Raw genomic sequence first — 27,200 nt, 5'->3', positions numbered from 1 at the left:
ATCAAGTGAGACGTAACAGAAAGGATAATGTGTAATTATTTTTTCTCTGTTGCATTTGAATGGTGTATGCATCTTCTGTCTTTGTTATTTATCTGCTGGTTTTATTTTTAATTATTTGTTCTGGAGATAATGAGCGATTGTGCTGTATTTATAGAAAATTCCTAAGCTGTGATACTATTTGCGTCTGTGCTGTCTTCCTGCAAACACAGGTAGGCTGGCAATTAATTATCGCTATAAATATTAATTAAATTTTAAGGGGTAACAAATAACAAATAGGACTGAAATTTACAAGACTAGCATTTTGTTGAAAAGCCAAATATCTACTTAGTTACTCATTTCATGGCCCTTGTGAGAAGTGATTATAGACATGGACAAGGCATAAAAGCTCACCCTTTATAGCTATCGATCAATAAATTCATGATGTATCTCTGCTTCCCCTCCCCAAGGATTTCCCCTCTGTCAGTTTTTTCTGTTGATTGAGTCTATCTGCGTTGAGTTATATAGTGACTATGGTGGCCGGTGCTATGGGGAAAGCACAGGACTAGCATACAACTGCAAAAATATTTTATTTTATGCTCTTCTGTTTTTTGTTTTTTTTAAGGAAAATTTATTGGAGGCAGAAAGCTCTCTGCTTCTCCCTTCAACTGATCAATCAAACCAACAGTGAGTCCTAAAATCCTGGATATTTGTATAATTTCTTGAGTGATCCTTCTCTCTCTCATTTGGTTTCACAGACAGTGAAATTATTCCTCCCGACTGCCTGCGTCCAAGATCTTTCACTGCAATTCGCCGGCCCTCCCTGCGCAGGGAGACAGAGGACACCCGGCTCTCCGTGAGCCTCTGCGACCTCAACCTCCAGGAAGAGAACTTCCATGTGCTGGCCACCATGTGTCCCATCCCTCAGAACTCCCTCAATTCTCAGCATTCCCATCTCTTCCCTTCCCAGCTTGAAAGTGACCTCCGCTTCCACCAGCTCAGGGGAGCCCATATCAAAATCCTGGACGACCAAACTGTAGCCCGGCTGGAACATGCCCGGGAAGAGAGGACTTTGGTTTTCACCAGCAGACCCCTTAGAATCAATGAAACAATTTTTGTCAAAATTAACAAATCCAATGCCTCCCGCTCCGGCACACTGTCATACGGAGTGACCTCTTGTGACCCTAGTACTCTGAGGCCCAGTGACCTTCCTTATAACCCAGAGTCACTGGTTGACAGGAAGGAATTCTGGGCAGTCTGTAGAGTCTTGGTGCCCCTCCAGAGTGGAGATATCTTGGGGTTTATGGTGAATTCAGAAGGTGAACTGCATTTGAGTCATAATGGTGCCAGCGCCGGCATGCAGGTCTGCGTGGACTGTTCCCAGCCCCTCTGGATGTTCTTTGGTTTACATGGAGCAGTTATGCAAATTCGAGTATTGGGTATGTTTGTCTATTTTAAAATTTCACGTGAAAAATATTGAGGAGGTCTGATTTGTGGGGGAGGGGAATTGAAATAAAAGATTAGAAGGCAATCAGCTTACTTTAGGCCACATACACACAAAGTTTTATACCAAACCCCCTTCCCCTCCAAAAAACCCCCAAAGGGCTCTGTAGTATTGTGAACCTACACCTAAGAATACTGAGTTAGAATACTGTACTTTACATTTATATAGCACCTTTCACATAAAGATCTCCAAGCTCTTTGCAAATACAAACAAATGAATCCTCATAATCTCCTGGTGAAATAAGGAAGTGTAATCCTTTTGCATATGGAGAAAAGGAGGTGTCATGATTTGTCCTAGGTCACACAGAAAATCTATGGCAGAGCCTGTTCCTATGCATTAACCACAAGACCAAACAATCACCAGAGAAAGTCCTCCTGAATCCCTCATGTTAGATAATGCAAAGAAGCCACAGTGAAATAAACTACTGTTTCATCCTCGCATCTGAGTGCAAAGCAGAAATCCAACAAACAATGAGATGTTTACAAGTCATTCTGTTTTAATTAGGCAAGTGTAAGTGATGCAGGTAAGTAAATCTTTTAAAATAGATGATCTTTATCTCAACAGTGTCACTTTAACATGTGTCTGACCAATTGGGTATTCACCCACGAAAGCTTATGCTCCAATACTTCTGTTAGTCTATAAGGTGCCACAGGACTCTGTCACTTTTTACAGATCCAGACTAACATGGTAGCCCTCTGATACCTTTAACTGGAATGTTTCTAGGTGGAAAGTGTAGAACAAACACTGCAGGAAATATTTTGAAAGCATAGAAGTGGAAGTCTGGATGCAAAAAATCACCTTTGTTTGTACACACTTACGTTTGTGTGTGCAGATATCTGCTGTGTGCCAGCACAAGCATTTCTGCCGTTGCAAGTTGTCTTCTTTATCTTAGCCTTGAATGTGGACCAAGTCCTGGTACTCCTGATGTCAGTGACAAAACTTGCAGTGAGGTCTGTGGGAGCAAGATTTGGCCCTCAGAGAGCAGTTCCTTTGTAGTTTACAGGGCTGCCCAGAGGATTCAGAGGGTCTGGGGTCTTTGATGGCAGGGGGCCCTGGCCACCAAACTGCTGACGAAGACCCAGAGTGAGTGAAGGACCCCGCTCCAGGGCCGCCGAAAAACTCTTGTGGGGGCCTCTTTGGGGCCTGGGGCAAATTGCCCCACTTGCCTCCCCTCCCTGCCCCTCTGGGCGCCCATGGTAGTTTATATCCAATATGTAAGCAACAAGGGGTTCATTTGCTAACAGTACATTCAAGATATTTAGTTAGGGGCTAGTCTACAATGAAAACGTACATCAGCATAGCTACACTCTCAGAGGTGTGAAAATCCACACCCCAAGAGATAGAGCTATGCTAGCCTAACCTGCTGTGTAGACAGTGCTACGCTGACAGAAGAATTCTACTGCCTGTCAGGGAGGTGGGTTAACCCCTCCCATCACTGTAGGGATTGTCTATGGTGAAGTGCGACGGTGTCACAGCTGCAGCATTTAAAGTGTAGACATAACCTAGGAAAGCACTCGAGTCTCAGCCTTAGCTAAAGGGAGGCTATCTTTTAGTGCTGGACCCAGAGGTTAGAAGTTTAGACAAAAACAATGGCAATACGCTGAATATTTAAATACTCCGTAACAGATTTACAAATAGGTGTTAATTAAAATCCTCTAATTATGTCACTTTTGCTATGGAGGGAGAAGCAGCAGTTTAAGGCTGTGCAGGCATTTGGTTTTGAAAAGTCATTTGGCTGAATTTCTTCCAAACTTCTGGTGTATGATGTCAACCAACGAATTTTTCACATCCCCATTTGAAGCTGAATGGTTGAAAGATGCTACTCCCGTTGTGCACTGCTTGCAGCCTGGGTAGCCTGGCTACTGGTTCACTACCATGACTAGTTCATAACATTCCCGGGCTCCAGCACAGAGCTGTGAAATTGACAAGAAATCCAACAGTCAATGTAAGTATGTGCAAAGTCTACGTGGAGACTGCCTCATCCGACCTACACCAACACAAGCCCTACACCTCTCGTGAAGGTGGAGTTGTTATGTCAGTGTAGTGGGGCACTTACATTGGTGGGAGCAAGGCAGCAGTGTGTATACTGACATAATTAGGTCGACATAAGCTGCCTTACATCAACCTAACTCTGTAGTATAGACCAAGCCTCAGAGCCAGTCCGACCGTCTCCTACTTCCTTTTCCTGTCCATTCTCTTCCACTCCAATCTCCTGTCAGGCCTCCTGCTCAGATATGAATTTAGGCACCCTGGCAGACTGCAGACCTGCAATGTGCCTACAAGTCCCTATGGGAAGTTGCATCTCTCTTCACTCTTTCAAGGTGTATTTTAAGGGAAAATATGATTATCATAATCTAGGATAGGTTGACTAAATAGCAGTGATCTTGCAAGCTTATATCTGCATCTCAAGTGAATCATGCATTTAGAATGTGCTCCTCGCTGGGGTATCTGAGTCCTAGTATAAACATGATAGTTTTTAGAGTAAGAAATCTAATCTTTCTGCAGTGCATTACTTCACTTTTAGGAACAGATATTTTTTAAAATTAGGCTTGCAAGTAGATGCCTACTTTGGATACACAGTGACCAGACTGCATGTGCATATAGCTAATTAATGGGATTCGTCAGTGTAATTTAGATGATTTAGTTGGTGTTGGTTCTGCTTTGAGCAGGGCGTTGGACTAGATGGCCTCCTGAGGTCTCTTCCAACCCTAATATTCTATGATAATTACTTAATTTGAAAATATGGCCCTTGCTTTTTTAAAGGCCCACTACAAAAACAATCCCTCCATCAAACAGAAAAAACAAATTATTTTTGGAAGAGCTAGTGGCTAAACTCTCCTCTTAGGGAATGGACGTAACCCCCTTTAACGATGATTTGGGGTGAACTTGCCTACTTGTCTGCAAGACTTTCTTTCATGATATGTTTGATTATAGTGACTTATTAGCAATAGGAGAAGAAATACCTTAAATGATCTATTTGACTTATGAATCCTTGGCATAAGTTTTTATTACTAACATCCTGCTGTAATTAAAATGCTCAAGCATAACAAATGTGACACTAGCGTTTATTGCCTTAACCACTATTCATCTTCTAATAGCCACTGGGATACAATTTGATTACAGTTACTCTGCGTGCTGTACAGAGACCTGGCTAGCTTTTTTTTTTCCCAGCTGGCACATCATTCTGATAATGGTAGATCAAGCCAAAGAGACCTGAGTGGGGAATAAAGAGGATTAAATGATACTATACTTGAGAAGGAAGGTCCCATCTGGCCTGGTAGGGACAGGGAAGAATAGAACCATCAGGCTTCCACCATACCACAGTTTACTTTGATACCAGACCACCCATTTTTCCAGCTGTATCATGAGCACACACGGTAACTGTCTCCTGAACGTGGTTGTAAGAGGACAAGCTAGAATTTTTTTAAACAGGAGCGTAAGTGTTGGCATTAATCTAATGTCCCCAAAGGAAGGATAAGGATCCCTCTGCTGGTACGTCTATTGTAATGCTGGCTAGACAGTAACTAGCATCATCCAATACAATGTTATGACATTTGCACTGCCTACATTATAAGACATGCCTAAACCATAAATGTAACTTTGCAGCCTTAGGTTGGATTGTTGTAAAATGTCAGTGTTTTTAACGCAGTTGGGCTGTTTATACAGAGCAGTTATCAGACTCTCACCAATACTAGTCACTTCATGATACTCTAGTTACAGCATCAGTCATATGAATCGATCATGTCCAGGCCGGAGGATGAACTAGTGACCTAATAGAGTATTCCTATCTCTAGCTTCTATGATGCCATAGTGAATCTGAAGTGTAAGAAATGTCATTTATATCCATCTTCTCTGGCAGTCAGTGGGAAACATGCAAAAACTCTATTACGACAATAAGAAATGAAGGCACAAATAGTGCAAAAAGCACCATTATGGTTGCTTATTCTAGTGCAACAAATATTATAAAGCAGATGTAAATGGCTTCCTAGGGATATCACTCAAGCCCTTATTAAAATAAGTAAAGCACCACCACACTGAATTAAAGGAACAAAGAGCTGTGACATTAACTCCAAAAGCCGGGAATTTAAAGTCAAAAGTGTTTCGTTCTCCTCTCCAGCCTTTCTGCTTTTTCTGCAATACAGATAAAATTATTCCTGGCCACTGGCAGCGCCACTGCACAATTAGAAGAATTAAGAAAGGTGAATTAGAGGATTGGATGGCTCAGGAGACTGATTATTAGATACTGACCTTTCCACCTCTAGATCAGCCGTTTAGCTGTGACTCAGGATGATGACAAATGAAAGTCATTGTCATCTGATGACTGTAATTGCCATCACAAAGTCAACATTTACCAACAGCAGCTGTCCCACCAGTATCCGAGATACCAGAGTTATTTCCTGGGCTAAGGATTGAGAAGTACTGTAGTATCATAGAAACAATTCCACATGAGGAAACTGCTGCACCTGCACAGAGCTCATTATAAGATCAAGGCCTGAGATAGGCCATTGCAGGGACTGGTGCAATAAACAGGGGTGTTGTCTTCAGTCTTTATCAATCCAGTACAATTCACTAGAACTAAATTAATCCTAAGGGAAGTAATAAACCAGGAAATTAAGATTAATTAATCTTTCAGCCAAGGAGAAAATAAATAAAACTCCAAGCACCATCGCAGTTGGGTGAGAGGCTGCAGAGATGTGCAATGAAAGAGGTAAGGAGCTCAGAGTTCAGAGCGAAGCTGTAGAAGGCAACTGGATCACAATGTAAAAGTACCCACATGGGGAAGTGATATCTGGCAGTACAAACTCTCTAAAGTATAGACAAGGTCGTAAGACAACCCAGTGCCTGGAAACTGAAGCTAGACAAATTCAGACTTGAAATAAGGGTAATTACAGTGAGGGTAATTAGCCATTGGAGCAGATTTTCTGGGGTGTGGTGGATTCTTCCTCCAAGATTTGCTCCAGTTCAGCCACAAATTACTGGTCTTGGTGCATGAATTTTCTGGATGAAATTCTCTGGATTATGTTGTGCAGGCAGCTAAACTAGCCTATCACAATAGTCCTGTGTGACCTTAAATTCTGTGACTCTGTCGTGTATAAGGGAGCCGTTCACAAAACAGAGGACTGGAATATTACTGATCTCTAGGAGACTGAGTAGCCAAGTAGAAATGAAACACAGGCTTTGCATACCATACATGGAACCTAATGTTGTATGTTCCCCTTTCTACCCTCACCCCAACCCAGGAAAGTTTCATCACAGAGAAAGGACACTGTGCTTCAATTGTGAGAGAACATTAAAAGAGGAAGAAGCAGCCCATGGTGCAACCAAAACAACCTGGAACTTAGCAACTTCATTGTTTCAGGTTTAATGTTCTTGTAAAGTGGACACGACCAGCGTATTACAACAGTGATTTACTGTTCCCAGCTTTTGCTAGGAAGTGTCTTGGATCAGGCAAAGGTTTATTGAGAGCCCTGAAAGCCTGAAGTGACCTGGACTGAATATACTGGGCTGCCTTTTACATTGTAATTAATTTTAGAAAGTAAAATTGATTGACCTCAGAAGGTTTTGGAAGTTATGACTCATGTCTGGAGGAGCATAAGCTGCAGTAAGTCTCTGTAGAAACTCATTGGGAAGCCAAGTGATGGTACATTATTTTTTTTAACTTTGCTGTATCTCAGAATGAATTGCTTCCATGCAACAAATTGTTTTTGAGCTTCCCTGGGGAAGTGAACTTCGCATAGAGATCAAAGTTTCCTTGTAGGTAATTAAAAAACAAACAAGCAGGCGCTTCATTAATATATGGGTAAAAGAGGTAGCGTGAGGCACTGAATGACAGGAGTAATGGCATACAGAGTCTTTAGGTCATTAATTTAAATCTGGTGTAGACCATTAGTGGCTAAGGATTGTTACCTTCTGACGAATGCTCAGTGGGAAGGGAGAGTTGAGATTCAGGCCAGTTATTAGTTGGCTGGTTGTATTCCATCACACAAACGTAATCATGATTGGCACTAACTGGGACCCTTATCGGCAGTGTCAGAAGAGAAGCCAGAGACTGAATAACTTATAGCATGGGGTTCTAAAGCTTTTCTGCATGTGGTCCACATCTGAATCGAGAGCTTCTTCCATGCAGCCACATCCATCTCCGAAGTGCAATCAAGTAAGATCTCGCAGGTAGCTATGGCAGTTGCTTACACATGGCAATTGCCTTGTGCTGGTTTATAAAGCTACGTGCACTGTCCCGTTTTGCTTTTCGTTTAGTTTTCTGTCACTTTGGTTTTGTTTCAGATGGAAACAAGGTGGACAAGCCAGCACCATGTGACCGAGCAGCTTTTCATAGACCGGTAGTGGTCCACAAGGCACACTGGGTTTATGGAGACTGAACTCACTCCCTAGCTGAGACCCCTCCTTTTCTCACCAGGACTTCCATATCCACTGTTTTCTTGATGCATCTTCTCCATCTACCTTCCCAAAGTTTCTGGCAGAGGGAGGTTGTCCCCTCCCTTTCCTGGGGTCTTCGGGGCAGCTGGCTGACCTGATGCCCCTCTGCCTCTGCACGGGGCTGCAAAGCTGAGCCAGTATCCCCTACAGTCCTGCTATGGTTAGCCAGCCTTCCTGAGGAAATGGTCCTTATATCACTACTGCTGGTCTGCTGCTGCCACTGTCTTTCCTCATCTTGGACCCCAGAGACAACTCACAGCACAGCACTTGTTCAAGAAAACCTCTCCCCAAATATCCATTAATATGTGCGCAAGCGTCTGTTTAATTCACCTGCACTTGCTGCAGCTTGCATGCAGCTCAGTTGTATCTAAACGAGGATTTGTGTGTGCACTAGTTGCCTGTGCATCTCTGTGCTGCAGGTAGTGTGTACAGTTGCTGGATAAATCACACATCTAGGTGGGGAACTAGGACTAGAATCCTGTATCTTCAGCACCAAATAAACGAGTCTCTGACGTGTGAGATAAAGGAGATCTGTGAAGAAGTAGGTCCTGTGATCTAGCCACCAGAGGGCAACATGATCATAGACACAGCCAGTACATTTCCCTGGGCTCTACCTTTGGAATCTGAACCATGGGAGTCTTGTATCACTCCGGTCATTTGGAAACTGCCAGTAATCAATGGGTTAAAATAAATATACTACAAAATACCCTACTGCTAAATGCATAACATTATTACACAAAAAATGCATATAATGGGCCTCTTCCTTTAACAAGCATTCACTTAGGGAGTGCCCCAGAGTTTTATGGCCCATGTTTTTTATTTTGTCTATGGAAAATGGCCTCATTAAAGAGATACGGATTTAACAGCCCTGCATTCTATGGCATTAACTGCCTGAAGTTCTGGTGAACCGCAGGGCAAACGGCACTTTATTGCTTTAGCAGAATCCATTTGGAAGCATTTTGGGGGGTTTCTGGTGTATATCTAAAAGTTTTAAAATGGTCAACACATCTTGGAAAGAAATTAATGTGTGTCAAATGCCCAGGTTGGCTAAGCCCTTCCGTCAGGCTGGGTTTTATTTTTCTCAGCGAATTATGTAGGCATTACTAATGCTAATTTGTAAGAGATTCTCAAGAATATTGCATCCTCTGTGTACCTTCCATTTTCCCTTCATTTAAAAGTAAAATTAACATAATGAGAAGCTGTCCAAGCACAGATCATACAAAACTGGGTAGTCGGCTTTTTAGCAAACATGCATTGGAGCAGACCCTTAGCGCTACAGCATGGGGCTTGCCTCATCATTTTCTTTCTGTCGCATCAGTGCTGGTGATGTGCCAGGAAACACCATGTCTCTGTACACCTCCACAGCACCTTTCAGCCAAAGATCTCCAGACTCTTAACAAACTGATAAACCCACCCAACGGCCTTGGAGGCATAGCACTATTATCAATTCATGTCCTTTATACAGAGGAAGGAGCCAAGCTATAGGAAGGCTTTAGATGTGGAAGGGATTTTGGAGTTAGCTTCTGTCTTTGCCTCTGCCTCATACTGCCTGTGTGATTTTAGATAACTCACTTCACTGCTCTGTGCCTCAGTTTCCCCATTTACTTTAAAAAAGCTAGTGGGCATAATGAGAGGCGTCTGTCTGAGACCCTCAGCTAACACATGTAGAGTATTATTGAGTTGCCATGTCAGTGGAAAGAACAGAGAAGTCCTGCCTCTCAGATCCCCCTGGGCAAACTGCAGACACGCTCCTGGCTGGCATGGGTGCCTGAGTTCTCATCTGCCTACAGCTCATGGTGGCATGATGTCTATTTCCAGGAGCCAAATAAAATGAACGCGTTTTCTGGTGTGTGGAATTTGGTTGTGTGGGTTAGACGCAGGACATGGGCCTGGCACTATCTGCTGTAGCAAGTTACGTGAAGTTTTGGAGCTGGGGTTCCACTCTGTCGTACTCCCCTTTGTTCACAGCCAGATCCTGTGTGTTGTTGACCCTTCTGCAGCTGTCACTGAAGCCAGTGGGAATTAAAGGCACTCAGCACTTCTCAGGATGAGAGTTTAGATGAGTGCTATTTGGAGCATACTTCCCATAGATTACAACTGAGTAAAACAAGCAGAACTTCTTCGAGTGACAGCTGTGGGACTCAGCCTGCGCAGAAATCCTATAACGTCGTAAATGCTTCCCCTTTGCAGTCATTCCTCCATGACAATGGCAATTAAGTCTTTATCACCATCAGGATAATAAAATATCCCTGGATTCAATGAGTTGTTCATAGTCAGTGATATATGGATCTCCCTTATCTCACCACGCCTTTGCTTGTCTGCATTGAATAAACTGCATATGGGATAATTTACCAGCCTCTTGGAATTATAGCTCATCTGTCATGAAAGATAAAGTCTGCATAAATCTTGGACTAGCACTGGCATGAGTTAATGATTCTGGCTACTTGCAAGACTGACAGAATAGACTAAACGCCTGATAACACCTAGTTTTTCTTTTCTCCCAACGAAATACGCGATAGAAACTCAGAGGAACGGTGAGGAAGAGGGGAAAGTTTTCAGTGCGATTAGATGGTTCTTATTCCACCCCCAGCTGCCATCTCAGTACTGGCACTCTCTGCTGGATGAGTGCTGAACTTTCAAGCATTGGACCTGATGGCTGTTTCTTTCTTGTTCAGAAAAGAGCATCCACCTTCACAATACTGGCGTGTGTGAGCCAAACGGCCTTTATATGACACTCCTATGGCAATGAGGATAGGGCTGGACTGTCTGCCACAGAAAGGTGGTGTTTAATATGATTAGTCTTGAGAGCTCTGAAGTTAATAGTCATTGTCATAACAGAGCAAGACACATGATTTTCAGGGTTTTTTCAAGCAAGACAATCCCAAAACCCCAACTCTTGGCAGCTCAGGTTTTTTGGCTCTGAATTCTTCCATTGGAGGTGAATGTTCTGTTGTGTTTCCCTTCGTAACCCAGTGTTCACCTGGTATCGCTTTAAGCTGTGGCTATAATCTTCGTCCATTGGAAGCGTGGAGAGGGGGGCTGGGGGGAAGTCACTGCAGGTCCATTATGACGTGGCCCATAGATGATTAGCTTTGCTGAAGCCCTATGTCCACCTGTGCCATGGAGGACAGTGGAGGTTAGTAAGGAGAGAGCTGAACTGATTCCCGCCCCCTAGCCCTGAAATGCTACAGCTTTATATTGTTTTTTTGGCGGGGGAGCCTTGCCCTTGCTTTCTTCATCAACACCTCCCTTTCTCTCTCCCTGTGTGCCAGCCCTGGCAGTTAATTGGCCCCCCCCCCCCCCCCCCCCCCCCCCCCCCCCCCCCCCCCCCCCCCCCCCCCCCCCGCAATAAGCATCCTGAGAGGGGTTCTCCATCTTAGTATGGGAGATTTGACTAGCAACTCTGGGCCATTCGGCAAGTTGGTGCTCAGGCACCCACTCACTCTGATAAGTTGCCCATTGTTACAGGCCCCTTGGTCTGCCCAAGGCTGTTGTTGCAGGGCTGCCTCTGGGGTTGTTTTGATGCCTGGGGTATCAAGCTGGGCCTTTACCATGGCAAGAACAAGGAGACCCTAAGGCCTGCCACTGGATACTACTTGCTATCTGTAATGATTAAGGCATGATGCATAGGTTTGTGGGAGCTTAGCTTTTTAGCAATCCATGAATGGCATAACCCTTGGAAATGGTTGCAGGAGTACCCACATATGCTGGGACAAACCCTGCCTAGGAACAGCTATTTTTTCACAGGAAAACACCTACAACTGGCGACCAGCTTTGTAAAAAACTTCAGCTCCTATTTACGGCACTAAACAATAATGGCCCAGTTTTTTGAGGAGAGAGTGTGTGCTGTGTCTGGTTGTGATAGACCTGTGTCGTGTGGGTTGTTTTTTTATGTTGGGTGTTTTTTAGGGGAGCTGATGAGCCTTTTTTTAGAAATTCTGAGCTCCCTGCAACGTGAAAGTGAAAGGGTGGGATTCTTAAGTTCTCTAAGATAGTTAGATGCATCTTCCATTGGACTTACGATGAGGTTAGGGAACAACTCCTTTATGCACCTTTGAAAATTCCCAGTTTAAAACTGTGTCAAGCATCAGTTCTCCTTTGAGTCGTTCTGGCTCTGGCTCCTATCTGTTGGTGTTTGTTCCCCCATTGTAGCACATCGTGGCTACATGCTGAATGGGAAGTCCACCCGGAGAAACCTCTAGAGAGCCAGTTACGATAAGGTACCGGTCTTTATGCTGGATAATCTCTTCACACGCCAGTGAGTGTATTACACCGGGGGGGGGGGGGGCGGCAGTCAAAGTCCCAATGACATGCACAGTGGAGACATAGCTATAGGTCATATAAGGTTGCGGTTCCCTCAAGCGCTTCTGCTTCTACCACAGATGATGAGAAAGTGGCACCCAGGGTGGAATATTCATTGACTACATTGTTTGGGGAAGGTCTAAACTTAACAGGCCAGGCCAGTCCCTGGTAGTATGAGCCCATTAAAAAAAAAATACCTCATAAGTAATGAGAGCATAAGGCTGAATTGAGATGGTGGTTTGCTGCTAATATACGGAGAAAGAAGAGCTAAGTTTGAGTTTGCAGACTAGGAACATCCCTGATAAATACAGCCCTGCAGGTTGTACCGTTTGGGTGAATGTTATATTTATGATGCTTGACTAACACTCATAAAAGCATTGGCAGGTAATGCAAACAACTGAAACCGAATCAACCACCTGAGCTAGTGTTTGCCAGGGGCATTGTGCGCTGCCACAAAGCATTTACAGCGTTCGATCCTGCCACAAAGCACGGGTGGGCCCATGTTCACTAGTGTTGTTCTTTCAGCAAAGCGGAGGGGGCGGGGTGGGCGGGGGGTTGTTTCTATTTAAAAGGGAAAGCACCAGCCTATGACATAAATGTTTCTTTCCAACTTATTTTCTCTTCAAAGCAGTGTTAGTTCTAAGCATGTGGAGTCCATTTCTGTGAGGCTTCCAGGAGCAGACCCTGCTGACTTGGAGGGAGTCTTGTGCATTCGAGGCTTGTAGGTTAGGCATTGAAGGTATACAGGGGTGTATAATGCTGTAGCTAGTGCTCAGGGAAAGGAGATAGTGAGTCAGTAATGATTTACATCCCTTTCCCTGTACAAGTGCTGAGTAATCTTCCCTCACTGTCCATGGATCAGCATTCACATGGCACTAGGGTGACCAGATAGCAAGGGTGAAAAATCAGGATGGGGGGTAATTGGCACCTATATAAGACAAAGCCCCCAGTATCAGGACTGTCCCTATAAAATCGGGACATCTGGTCACCCTACATGGCACTCCCTGTCAGTACCCAGCCCAAACCGGGGAAGCCAATGATCCAACTAGTGGATCAAATTTGGTGATGAATCCTGACCCCGTGCTGCCTGAGGCACATTGCACATACACTAAAACCATCCTCCTACACAGTAGTAGCATGTTAGGCATCACAGGCCTGGTCCCAGTCCCATGCAGTGACTGGGTATCTGTCCATTGAGTCTGAAGGGCTTTTGATCAAGCCACCCTAGAGCTCACTCTGTTGCCATTATCCTGGCCTCTGGGCTGGGAAATGGCCATGGCCCTCTGTGTCAGCCATTCCAGGGCTAGGTACCATGGTGAGAAGTGTATTATAAAGCCTTTAGATTCATGGCAGTTACTCCATCGCTCCCTGACCTAACCCACAACCATCCCATAGCATCTCTACTCACATCTGATTAAGCACCTACTGAACAGCTTTGAAAGAAATGTTTGCATGACACATCACTATTGGTATCCAGCTGTTTTTTCTCAGTCCTTCTCAGGGGCCTGGTTAGCGATAAACACAACAGCAAATCTCAGTGTTTGCCCATTTTTGAGTTAACTGTGGAAAGCAAGCATAGAAATAATCTTTATTTCTTTACGATGGGGCAAGTGTATTTTTCCCCCTCAATCTCACAGGGGATCTCCCTTAAACTTTCAAAATTGCCCCATCGTTCAGCTGAGAGCCAGTCCAGCAAATTTTAGTCCTAAAGGAGAATCTTTTGGCAAGGTGCTAGGGGGCAAGGGCTAGGGGGGAGGGGGGAGTTTTAAATTAATCACTTTTGTAATCTTGCCTTGAGCATTCGTTACTATTTAATTACTTGGCCAATGCCATTGCTAGGGCATCTGAGTGATTCACATTGCAAAACCACTGAATATAGGAATTTGATGTGTTCAAGACTAGACTTCCCATGCAATGTTATTGCCCACATTTCTAGGAACCCATCACCATAAGATCTGGGTACTGTTGGAGAGGATTAGCTTAGTGGTTTGAGCGTTTGCCTACTAAGACCAGGGTTGTGAGTTCAATCCTTGAAGTAGCCACTTAGGGATCTAGGGTAAATCTGTCTGAGGATAGGTCTTGCTGGAGGCTGGACTAGATGACCTCCTGAGGTCCCTTCTAGCCCTGATATTCTATACATAGTGTATTGTTTTTCTTTGCTACACTGTCTCCCAATTCAGGAGTCATCCTCTCCTGAAACAGTGCACCTTCCCTAAAGGAGCTCAGAAGCCAGGAGACCAATTCCCACCAGCACTTCAACAGCCACAGTCAAAAGAGAACCTGAGCAAAGAAAAGGCTGCTTAATACTGGGAAAAACATAGGCTGTGACTGATCTCTGCTGAGAGTGAACCCAGCGCTTGAGGTTCCCTTTGATGAATGCCTTGTCACTTGGATCAAAAGCCAAAGCATTCTTGTTGCCCACAGCTGGTGCATCTTGGTCAAGCTTAAGTATTCTTTGCAAAATGGGTTTAGTAATGCAGTTAACAGTTATACTCTCTTCCTTCTCAGGGGTGCTGGGAGGATTCATTCATTTAAAAGTTAAGAGCTTTGTGATCCTCTCATGGAGATATTGCAGAAATGCAGAGGATAGTTATTACCTGTTGTTCAATCAGCACTGGCCTTTATCTGATACTAGTGGTTTGAAAATGGGGCCAATAAACCCCAGGGCCGCCCAGAGGATTCTGGGGGCCTGGGGTCTTCGGCGGTGGGGGGCCCCTGCTTTGGCAGTAAGTCGGTGGCAGGGGGGTCCTTCTGCTCCAGGACCCGCCGCCGAAGTGCCCCAAAGAACCGCGGCGGGGGCCTCCTGCCGCCAAATTACCACCGAAGCGGGGGCCCCCCACCACCGAAGTGCAGTCGGGTCTTCTGTGGTAATTTGGCGGCAGGGGGCTCCCGCCACGGGTCTTCGGGGCACTTCGGCAGCGGGTCCCGGAATGGAAGGGCCCCCCCGCCGCCAAATTACCGCCGAAGACCTGGCTGCACTTCGGCGGCAGGTCTCGCTTCGGTGGTAATTCACCAGCGGGGGGTCCTTCCAACGCAGAGCGGAAGGACCCCCGTCGGTGAAGACCAGGAGCAGAAGAAGCTCTGGAGGCTTGGGCCCCATGAGAGTTTTCCGGGGCCCCCAGAACGAGTGAAGGACCCTGCTCCAGGGGCCCAGAAAAACTCTCGTGGAGGCACCTGCAGGACCCAGGGCCTGGGGCAAATTGCCCCACTTGTCCCCCGACTCCCTCTGGATGGCCCTGAATAAACCTACTGTTATATGGGCCTGATCCAAAGCCCACTGAAGTCAATGGGCATCTTTTCAGCAAGTTCAGTGTGTATCGGATCAGGCCCTGCAAGCCATAATGTTAGTTGTCTCAGGAGGAGAAGAATGTTCCAATATTTAGAGTTGTTGATATTTTAAAGGCCCAGATCCTCCCCTCAGATGTACACAGCTGGTCCTGTAGAGTTCCGTGTTCACACACATGATGGCAGGGTTTGGTCTTGAATATACGTGTGTGTTTAGAATTAATCAGAGCCAGTTACTGTAATTCTATTGTGTCCTGTAGTGGTTCTTATACTATACTGAACACTGGCATATCTGAGCGCCTTCCAGCAGTGCGTTAATCAACGTGACTAGCAGCTGTCATATGTGGCTTCTTCTCCCACTGGGGCAGAAACAGGCATGATGGAGGGTCTTGTTTTGGTAGGGCTATTTTAATAGACCGGTTGCTATATATTTATGTTGGAGAAGGCAAGGTCAAAGCAAAGAGCCTTGCATTTGGAGCAGAAGGTGGTGAGATACCGGGTGTAGGGGGGTGGCCCTTAGTTCCCCCGGTGTTCGTTGCTTTGTCTCCAGCATAGACTAGCTTTAGTCTGATTGTGGAGAGTTCTATGTGCCAATGGCTGTCGACCACGATCTTCTTCATTTCGTACATGGTCTGTAACATTAGAGGCGCCTCTGACCGGCCCAGGAAAAGAGCATTCAGCTGCCTGTGTTTGTTTTCAGTTTAATGAGGTGAGCTGTCAGCTGTTGTTAGGAACAAAACCTGACCTGAGCCTGAGGATGGGACCGTCATCCAGGTTGATTGGATGAGAAGCAGTGTTTTGTTTTGTAAACGCCTCTGGCTAGTGAATGTTCCCCTTTGTTGTGTGTATAGTGACTGTGCTGTGATCTATGCCCCGCTGGGCTTGTTTACAGTATGTATTATCCATTAGCTCCATTTACTGCTAGATCATCCATCAGACTGGAGACTCCACTGCTGGTGTCTGTGAACATAGGCTCTATGCAGCTCCTTCACATCCTTGAGTAGCCAGCCCTCCAGGCTCCAGTTCTGCCTTTCATCTGAGCATAGGCGCCGACTCCGTGGGTGCCCCGGGGCTGGAGCACCCATGGGGAAAAAATGGTGGGTGCAGCCCCCCCCATCAGCTCCTCTCCACCTCCCCAGTGCCTCCTGCCTGCCAACCGGCCCCGCAGATCAGCGCTTACCCCTCTTCCTCCGCGCGCCTCCCACCCACCGTGAACAGAATAATCTGATCATCCCCGGCCCCCGGCAAGGGCGGCATAATGCCAGCTATGCTGACAGCAACCTGATACTTCCAACGACTCCAGAGTGTTAAATTTGTGTCATGGACACACACGCTGATTCATTCTTTCCAAGCCTGAGGAATAGGTTCTCCAGGGGGCTGAGAAATACTGAACACCTGCCACTCCCACTGACTTAAATGGAAGATGTGGGTGCTGAGCATCTCTCAGCACCAGGCTGGCATTCTTGTATATTTCCCGAGGAGGGAGCAGGCGGAGTGGAGGGAGGCCATGATCTACACCAACGTACCCATGTCATGTGCACTTCAGAACAAGACTGATGCCCTAGGTCCCTGCAGACCTAGCAGCCTTGTCAGTTCTGTGAAGCAGCACAGAGAACACTGTGCAGACGCTGACTGAGCTGGTTAGAACTGCAGCTTCTGAGGTGGTTTTTCTCTGTGCCTCCTCCTATCAGAGTCACCAAACTGTGCTGTCTGTGGCGGATGAAAACAGGATAAAGGGAGGAAGGTTGGTTGCAGGGCTCAATGACAGGGCTGGGAATCACAGCAGGTCTGGAACATGGGAGCATCTAAGCTGACAGTCTGCAGTCTTGGAGCTGCATTGTTCCCAGAAAGGGACTTTTTGGTTCCTTCAGCATTTCTCATAATAGTGTCAGCTTCCTGACAGTCCTGCCTTGGCTGATTGCAGAATCAACATGAAGGAGCTGAAATGTTCCAAAAAGGTAATGAAATATGTGTGAAGCATCCCCCCGCACACCAGGGCACAGAGAATGTTCCAGGAGAAGGCAGCAATTATCGATAGAAACATTTGGTCACATGCAGGCTGAGACTGGCAATATTAGGTTACTGTAGGCTCCCACGCCCTACCTCAGCAGTAGCTATGTGACAGTGCTGGACCGAGGGCATGGTTTGGTGTTCTCTGATACCATAAGGGCAAAATGCCAGGGGCATAAGGAACAAGTCCCCTGCTGGTTTTGTTGTGCACACTGAGAAGAGCAATGAACCGTGCCAGGTAATAATCCCAAGATCCGTCGGCTGCCTGTGTTAACCATCCCAATGTAAAATAAAAACACACAGATGTTGAGTTTTATAATCTACATGGTGGCCCCGTATGGTTTGGAGCAAGATGACGAAAATTCTCTTACAGACAGCATAGAATGCTTGATGTAATAGGACATGTCCAGCCCTTATGGCCAGCGATGACTTGACAGGCTCCGTCCTATCCAGAGACCCAAATCCAGCTCCCAGTGATAAAGCTCACTCAAGTCAGAAAGTCGCTTGTCTCCAAGGAAACTGAGACACTCACAGGATAGCAGCAGGAATTTTCAAAGGAACCTAACCAAGTTAGGCACCCAAATCCCTTTGAATATCCAAGATGGAGCTGCCGACCTCACCATGCTCTGAGAAGAATTCAGTTAAAATTTCTCCAGAGCTTTGAAGATGTGATGTACACGATACGTGCTAAGTAATATCATTCATATAATAAAATACACAGGGATTGCTAAAACACAGCTACTTGTGGGGTGCAATGCAGCAGCTGTTTAACAGCACACAGCAATACAACATTATGACACTGGGTAGCTTGTTAGGACGTATTAAACATACCTTTTTGGCAGTATGAAATGCTGCGTTACTACAGGGGGTGTATGTGCAGAGGTTTAGTCTCAGTAACATCTCCAAGCGAGGAGGTAGTTGTGTAAAGGAGAGACAGACTTTCAGTACTTACGCAGCTTAAAGCGTCTTGCTGCTCTTACTGCTGGTCACCACCAAGACTGCAGCCGAACAGCATTACTGACATGCAGCCACCTCTGAAAGTGGGGCTCACAGCCATCTGGTGCAAGCACGCTGCTGAGAGAGGGGAAGTCCTTCTCTTCTGAAAAGGGCCATGGCCATGAGCTCTTCAGCATCCATGCAGAGAAGAGAGGCCCTTGCTTTTTATGATCTGTCACAAAGACTTGCTGTGCCCAGTAAAGTGGCTGGGAAAGAGGGCTGTACCATGGTGTCCTAGCCTATTTCAGGAGCAGTTCAGCTGACAGCGGAAGAGGAATTCCAGCACTGCTCACTTCGGTGTAGAAGAAGGTGCCTGACTTTTCCAAAGACAGCTTAGTAGCTGCCCTCGCATGGTAGCTGCCCTCTGAGGCACTCAGTGCACTTTAACCACACTCAGTGCATTTTAAGCCATACACTTCCTCTCTTATCTCCATTTCACAAATCGCCTCTGGGCCTAAGCCTCCCTAGGTGACTTGCCTGAGGTCGCATAGCAAGTCTGTGTCAGCGCAGGAACAGAACCTACAGTCCCTGTTTTTCAGCGACCCAGTCCTGTGTGCTGGGTGTATTGCCTAGCTGGCTGTTTACCAGCAGCACATGCACTCTGTCAGAGCAGGAATGTAACAAGTAGGAAAGGCATTTAACAGAGGTAGAGGTGAGACAAATAACGCCACACGCAGTGAGCCAGGTGGGCCAGGCCTTCATTTCACGTGCTCTTCGGTGGTGTCAACAGGGAAACTGAGGCAGAACAGGCTAGTTTTCTTTCTGTGCCTCCTATCCAATGCCCTTCTCATGCAGTGCACCTTGGGTGCATTAAATATGGGTCAGATATCTGGCTGAGGGCCGACATTTGATTAAATCCAGTTGTCTACAGGAGGCTTTTGGGTGGCTTAACCTGCTCGACTCTAGGATTTGTTTCTAGCCTGCTTTGACTACCAAGTGCAGGTAGCCTCACCTGACCCCCTCAAAGAAATTGAAGCAAGATGCTGCCCACAGGCCTCCTGGTGCTTTTTCACTTGAAAGCAGCCACCGACTCATTGAACTGTGCTGTAGACCCTGCTGTCTCAGCTCCATATATGGTAACGGGAAGGAAGCTAAGCGTCTGTGGGTATTTAAATTCAGGTCGGGAACTATCCCTGGCATCTCTTCCACAAGAGACTGAACACCTTGGCACTCCAGACAAACCAGTTGCTCCTTTGTGCCTGCTCTGATCCCCATTAGCCATCCTCCCTCAGCCATTAGTAGTATGGTTCCCCAGCAGACCCCATCCACCTTCCCCAGGGGAGGGGAAGTGGGGGGGGGGACCCTTGTCACTATCTATAATTGTCTGTATTTGCCTCTGGGGAGACATTTCAGCTGATTATTATCATAGCAACAGGACAAGCAGGCTGAGCCGGCTTGAGTTTGTAATGCTGTCGCTGGGGCTCCCCTGCAGAGCTGGTTGCTTCCCCAGCAAACAGCTGGAAACAGTGGGCCAAGTACCTTCTGCCTCCGGTGGCTGGGAGCAGGCATGGAGGTATGTACTAGGAGAGGATTCCACAAACAGGGCCCTGTGACAAGAGCGTCCCAAACATAAGGGCTCACACTCAGGCCTTTCACGCAGTCAGGGGAGTTTCATCTGCTTATTGCAGCACTTAGTGTCTGGGTCGCTTTGCCCCAAGCAGGATTCCCCTTTGGCTGCTTGGCAGGCTCCTATCTACAGGGTTTCTTAGGGGTCAGCTGCCCAGGCAGGACCAATTAGTACAAATCTTTCCTGTCCTGTTTTCTCATTTCCCAGTTTAAGTGCCTGCGTTAATTTGCTGTCTGTTGCCTTTGAGCACCAGCTGGCCACGTCCAGGCAGGGGGTTACCTGAGAATAACAGAGCTTCCAAACAGCTACAAAGGAGTTGCCTTTTCTATAGGCAAGGATGGTGATATGATTCAGCTCAGGCCACACAGCACATGGCGCAGGACAGAGATCAGAACTTGCGCTTTTCTGCCTGCCGGGCCCTTGGGAAGGCAGATCTCGAGTGCCGTGGTGTGAGCTTAGTGGTGCCAAGCTCTGGGGGTGCACAGCACTCATTACCAAGGGGATCGCTCCTTGGGCTCCACTCCAGCCTGCCCCGCCAAGTGCTGCATCTCCTACTGGCCCCAGCCTCATCCCTGGATGTGACGCTGCTGGGGCATGGGAGGGTGAGGCTGTGGGTGACATTTAATGAAAAGCAACATGTAAAACTGCAGAACAGTGGCTCAAAGGGATCCAGCTTTGTGTGTGTGTGTGTGTGTGAGGGGTGCGTTCAGACCTCTTTTAGGCCAGCTGATAGCATCGGGGGGGGGGCTGGGAAGGGGGGGCGAGGCGACGTCTTGTGCCTGGCTTAGGATGGGTTTGTTAGGAATGGAAACTAAGGGTTAAGGTCTGGTCCCACTGACGTCAATGGCAAAACACCGACTGACTTCAGTAAGGCCAGGATTTCACCCCCAGCTCTCATTGTGATGGCACTTACCATGGCTCAGAAGGAGCAATGCACGCCCAGCCCCGGGCAGGTAGCCCTGTGCGGGAGCAGGGTCTAGTGTCTGGAATAATCACATGGGGACAAGTTTTTTTAAAAACCACATGTGTGCTTGTTTTATTGTCCAGGTTCCACTATATTGGCCGAGCGACTGGGACCATCTACACCGAGCTCTCCCACTTCAGCCCCAAATTCCCCCACGGTTCTCTGCAGCGGGGTTTCTGATCCAATTCTGAGTACGTGTGGCTCCGGTCTGCTCTGCAGCTCCATCAGCGGTGAGTTTGCCCCGCCCACAGTCACGGTTCCCTGCCATGTTCTGCACTGCCACCCTTCCAGGTCCCCAGTTCAATGCCCATTGGTGCGCTAAATGCATGGAGCGGCATCGATCTATGCATCTATCAGCTTCCGAAGTGAGTAAGGGAGAAGAGCCAGAGATGCATGAAGTCCCTAGGGGAATGTTTTTACATGGAAGCTGCCCAGATGCAGTGATACTGGACAGCAGTAATTTTGTAGCCTCTTTCATCATCAAAAATCTCAAAGGAGGACAACCACCTTTCTAGACTGTGTACACCCGCCTGTGAAATGCAGCTGCCCCGGGGGAGATTCCTGGAGGCTGTTTACATTGCTATTCTGCACCAGGCCCTGTTACCATGAATCCCAGAGGAGGTCAGAAGTTTCCATCCAGCCTCACACTCTCTCAGTGAGGGAAGGAAGGAGAATTCCCGTGGGACCGAGAGGTTGTGGCTGTTTGTAGGAGGGTAGTGCCCCATGCCATCGAGGCACATCCCTGCCCAGAGAACTCACAATCTGTTACTTGCCCAAGGCCTCAGTCCCCTGCTCATGTCACCAAACAATGCACCAATCTCAGAGCTGCTGTCACCATAGCTCTGCCCTCCCTCCCTTCCAACCGTTAAACAGCAGCCAACCCAATGTGCCCTCCATAGTGAACGTTTGTACAGTGTTCGGACACTGCAGCGCTCCCTCTGTGGGCCAGCTGGGCGTGTGATCAGACAGCCTGTTTCCCCTGTTGGCCCCCGCTGCAGTGAGCAGCTGTTTCGTTGCAGTGTATTGGCCTAAACTCTAGGCAAACTGCACAACTCTACTACCAATCCCATGAAAAAGCAGTGTTACTCACCCTCAGAATCTCTTGCATTTATATAGCCCCTTCCTTGCCAGGAGCTCTGCCCCCTTTCCAAACATACATCAGGCCTCTCACCACAGCTCAGGTGAGCTAGGTTCAGAGTTATGGTGCCCATTTGCCGGATGAGGAAAAGAAGGCGCAAAGAGGGGGAGTGACTTGCCCAAGGCCATGCTGTGCGTCAGTGGCAGAACCGAGAATAAAACACAAAGACTCCTGCCTCTTAGGCTTATGCCCTTAACACATGACCACCCTCCGTCCCATCATGGAGACTCTGTAACCTGTTATTAGAAGAAACAGATTTCTTAGGCTGTGTCTACACTACAGCATCTATGGTGGCATAACCACCTCATGTAGACGCAACATACGCCAATAAAAGTGGTTTTGTGCCAGCATATGAACACCACCTTCCCGCATGCCGTTAGCTATGCTGACCGAAGCCCTCTTCGGTCAGCATTTCTGTAGCTGCACTGCAGATTTGTTGGCAGAAAGATGCCAATCCAGAGTGTGGGATTTTTTCTGTGCTAGAGCAGAGTCCAGAGGAATTCTCCCTTCCCCAGTGGTGCAGCATTGTGCACTGAGGCAGGTGCATTATGGCCTTTTCTCACCTTCTGCTGAGGCCTCAGCTATTGGACATGATTAGCTGCAAAAGCTATTGAAGGAGACCTGTTAAATCACCCATTCTACTCCCTGCCTGTGCAGGGTGCTCCCTGCAGTACTAGGTGCACCAGGAGTCTGCTCTGACCACGTCACTCCTCTCTCCCTAACCCTGAGACACTCATGACAGAGTAAAGAGCGACCGTGTTCCTTGCATTTCAGGCACAGCGCCAAACTCCCCGGTCAGCATGCCGGAGTCACCCATCTCTCCATCTGGCTCAGGGGTCTGGGGGGACGAGTGCACCATCTGCTACGAGAACATGGTAGATACCGTCATTTACTCCTGCGGACACATGTGTCTCTGCTACCCGTGTGGGCTGAAACTCAAGAAGATGGCCAACGCCTGCTGCCCGATTTGCAGACGGGCCATCAAGGATATCATCAAAACTTATCGCAGCACTTAGAACAGCAGCATGAGTTGGGGGGAACTGCATGGGTGGGGGCATATGTGAGAGGAGCAAGAGGGTCTCTGTCTTCACTCATCATTTGTGAAATTCAACATCTGAACCACCCCAAGGAGGCTGGAGGCAGGGAGGGGAGGGTTCTGCTGGTGACAGCTCTTCCACTTCCCCTGCCCCCAACGAGGGCTGAACTCCAGCACATCAGGGAAGTCAAGCTGAACCATGCTTTCCAATGGGTTTTACATTTTAATCTCAAGAAAGCAGCTGGAGCCATTCTTGCTGTTCCACACCATCGCCAGGGATGTCCCCGCCGCTCGGCTAGCAGGAAAGGTGCAGTGAGGCACACCTTCTGCCCAGTGGACAGCAACAGTAGGCAGCTGGTGAGTGGCAGTAATACAGAGAAGAAAGGCGGCCTTCTGGGGGCAACTGACCGCATTTCAAAAAAGCCTCTTAAAAGGACAGGGCTGTGTGGACTGTTCAGAAGTGCTGAGTGTCCGGCAGGAGTGCTGATGGCAAAGGGTGTGAAAGGGCGAGTTTGGCAGGAGATAAATTATAAAGCCAAACCCTTTTGCTGGTAGCAGAAAAACACCCAGGAGCCCTGGTTGCTCGATGCTGTCCTGTGAGCGGTGGCTGGAAATCGATGTGCTGAGTGCTTGGGGAGTGGGCCCATGAATTTCTGGTAGTGGAGAAATGCATTAGAGGCAGTGGATGGGTGTGCAGCATGTGGTTCCTGCGAAAGACTCTGGTGTGGCCATGGCTCTGCGTGTTGCTGTCCAGCAAGGTGATGGGATTACATTTTCAGCAGCAGTGCCCCAGCAGCCTGGCTCATTGTGGCACTGCATGACTATAACCCCACTGTACCGATGCTTGCTCCTGAGTTCTCCCTGCCCTTCCTGTCACAAGCCAAAGGCCTCTCCCCCAACCCCTCAGTCAGCACTTGCAAAAAACACTGAGGAAGAATGTCTACAAACACACACACACACCCCCGCCCCCCGGCTCTGTTTTTATGGTAGAGTGTTAAATGTCTCTCTCTCTGCTTTAAAGGAAGGAAACTTGGTTGGTGATTACACGCTCTTGGCCACACTGATGTGACAGGGCGGTCAACGCACTTAGTCATCAACAAGCAAAAAAGGGAGAAATGGCTTAAAATGGATTTTGTTTCTTTGTTTTAACGAAGGAGCTTCTGCTCACTCAAGGGCTGGAGGTGGGTGGGGGGAAGGGAGAGAACTGGTTTGCTGCTGCTCCTGCTGCCACCCCGTCAGTAGCCAGATTCTCTGCATCCCACCCATTGTATGTGTCTGTCTGTGAGTCCTTCTGACCACTCATTCTAGGACAGTGTAGTACTGGGCAGCCGCTGGGCTCACTCAGGCTGCAATCATCTCAGTTTAGATCTGTCAGTCCTCCCTGGTCCACAGCTGCAACACAAGCAAGGCATGCCCCATCCCTCTGGGGCCGAGCGGCCCCACCTGGGTGCCCATTGAGTTCACGAGGCTCAGCGTAGTGGCAAACTCAAGGCCTAGTGATTTTATGTCTAACTGGGGACACTGTAAAGTGGCCTCGTTTTCAGAACATGACAAGCCCCATCAGGAAACTAGGCTCCTCTGAACAAACTTGAATGCAGCACTAATGAAAATCTTGGATGAGGGGGCTTGACCTCAGCTAGCTCCCATTGACTTCAATGGGAGATCAAGCAAGGCCTCAGCGTGGTGGGAAGTATTCGAAGGAGCAGGCCTGCTGCTTTCCAAAGGGCTGCACAGCAGAGAAGGCAGGCAAGATATGGCTCATTTATACTCTTCTCTAGTGTTAATGGGCCCCGAACACACATCTCAGCCCCAGTCTAGCATTGACAGATCATGGGCTCAGTTACCGTGGACCACGGCTGTAGCTCATGTACCTCTGTGCTGCCCCTTGACTGCAATGAGAGCTTTAGGTGCTGGCCTCTCAAAGCAAACTCACCGACAGTTCGGTGACCTGGGAGCAAGAGGAGTTAGTTATTGGCACATCAGGCCCCATGTGCATTTCAGGGCATGGTCCGTTTCCCTCCCCAAGAAGCACTGAAAGGGAGAGGCTTTGTTATGCACAGGGAAGTAGCTCTGCTCAGTAACACATAATGCGGATTTGCTACAAAACATCATCAAAGTGCTGCTGCTCCCAATAGCGCGACTGCCCACACGGCGTCCTTTTCATGAGCGCAACATACTTTTCAGCTCTGCTCGCAGGAGGAAGATTGTAGCTGAGGTAGAGCCAGGCTACAAAAGGGCCCTCACATTTGTAAGTAACTGAAAGTGTAGCAGCTGAACAAATAGCATCTGTCTGCCCTAAGTGCCAGGGCCCAGCTCCTCCACTCTTGGTAAACTGACTATTACCAGCTGAGTGCTGGTCCAAGACATGATCCTTAGAGAGAGAGCTCTCTGTGGCCTCTGTTGCATTACAAAGCAGGCACGTTCTTCACAGGAGACAGCAAGCCCACTCCTGCATGCCTAACCACCTGCTCCCAGGAACTGGGCAAAGGCAACCACAGGCTCGGACACCTGTCAGGAGCAAATGGGGGGACATGTTGGTGATGAGCTGGGGAGGAGGGGGTGTTACGTAAAACCGGGTTGGTTTTTTTTGCTTTTCATCATTACTTTTCTTCGTAATATATCACCAGCTGGCTGGTGGGGAAGCTGGGATGTGCGTGGAGAAGGGAAAAAAAACTCCTAGCAGAAGCATCATGAAATTAATACCTAATTATTTTCACAATGAAGTACTTTAGCAATGTAAGCATCTACCCACCCAGCTGCAGCTGGATAGCTCCCCACACACACACATACCCAGCGGATGCAGGTGTATCAGCTGCTCTCCTGGTGTGCAGCAAACAATCCTCTTGTGCCAGTAGATTTTGGCCAATAGTCACAAATACTGTATTTGTTTCTATATTGTAGATTTTAATATATAAATAGAGTTATGGCACTCGAGTTAATTCCCCTGCCACTACTGCAGCATCCTCACCAACAGCCGGCTGTGGAAAGGAGCAACTCAGTGCAGAGGCAGAGTTATGCGGATTTCTTAATAAAAGTTAGCGGGATGCTGCTACTGTGTGTGGAAAGCCACTGTCTCCCCAGAGATTGGTTTAACTGGTGAATGTATTTTTAAGCATCACATTTAACAGGGATGGTGTCGTGCCAGATGATGGGTGGCTCCTAACCCCACTTGTGGGAATCCCAGCAGAGCCCCACCTTCAGCTCCCACCTTTGGCATACAGTGGATGTAGTTCCTACATTTTAACTCTTACAGCATCTGAAATGCCCCCAGTGCTGCAGCATTAAATGACAGGGGCAAGGCTCTCCAACTGTACGCACGTGAAACAGCCCTTTGGGTCAGACAGGCCTTGCCCCTGCGTGAGCATTGCAGGAGTGGATGCCAAACTCATCTCAGCTAGAATATGGGCTTTCCCCATCTGACTATGTGCAAACACTTGGCTTTTGATGACAATAATCACTGACCTGCCCAAACACCAAGAGCAGAGAGACAACTCCAGTGCGTATACCAGCAGCTGTCCCTAACCTTGCAGGCCCCGGACCAGTGCAGCAGAGCCGTAACAAGGAATTTTTGCACCCGAGGCAAAGGCTGGCTCCAGGCCCTTGGGCAGCGGGTCCCTGCATCCATCTCGGAGAGACGGATCCACCACCGGATTGTCGCTGCCACTTCATTCATTCATTCTTCCACCGCTGATCACGGTAGAGCTGCGCCCCTCCGCTTTGTGTGCCTGAGGCAAGTGCCTCACTCTTGTTACAGCACTGCAGGGCAGAGCTAAGAGCATAAGGAAGTGTGAGGGGAAGGAAGTGAGCACATATATATATATATAAAGCCAATGCAGTCAGCATCATCTCTAGTCAGTCTGCCCCAGCTGGCTGGTTCATGGCTACATCGTTACTTTTAAAGACGGTACAAACAGGGAGGAGTGGTCACAGGGCACCCGCAGCCCTGATTGAATTGAGTGTGTTTAAATGTAGTAAAACGCATGTGTT

General features: G+C 47.7%; 1 protein-coding gene across 2 annotated transcripts in view; it reads left to right on the top strand.

The window, feature by feature from the left end:
• Positions 1-25,109, top strand: part of NEURL1 (neuralized E3 ubiquitin protein ligase 1) — a 276,518-nt gene extending 251,409 nt beyond the window's left edge. For both annotated transcript variants that reach the window (XM_032786088.1, XM_032786089.2), the window contains exons 4-6: positions 735-1,415; positions 21,123-21,269; positions 22,952-25,109. In XM_032786088.1, coding sequence (XP_032641979.1) covers positions 735-1,415; positions 21,123-21,269; positions 22,952-23,193 — 1,070 coding nt within the window. In that variant the 3' untranslated portion in view covers positions 23,194-25,109. The remainder of the gene's footprint in view (positions 1-734; positions 1,416-21,122; positions 21,270-22,951) is intronic.
• The last annotated feature ends 2,091 nt before the right edge of the window (positions 25,110-27,200 follow it).

Source organism: Chelonoidis abingdonii, chromosome 16 (genome assembly GCF_003597395.2).
Source record: "Chelonoidis abingdonii isolate Lonesome George chromosome 16, CheloAbing_2.0, whole genome shotgun sequence".
Taxonomy (NCBI): domain Eukaryota; kingdom Metazoa; phylum Chordata; order Testudines; family Testudinidae; genus Chelonoidis; species Chelonoidis abingdonii.
This window is presented reverse-complemented; position numbering and strand designations above follow the sequence as displayed.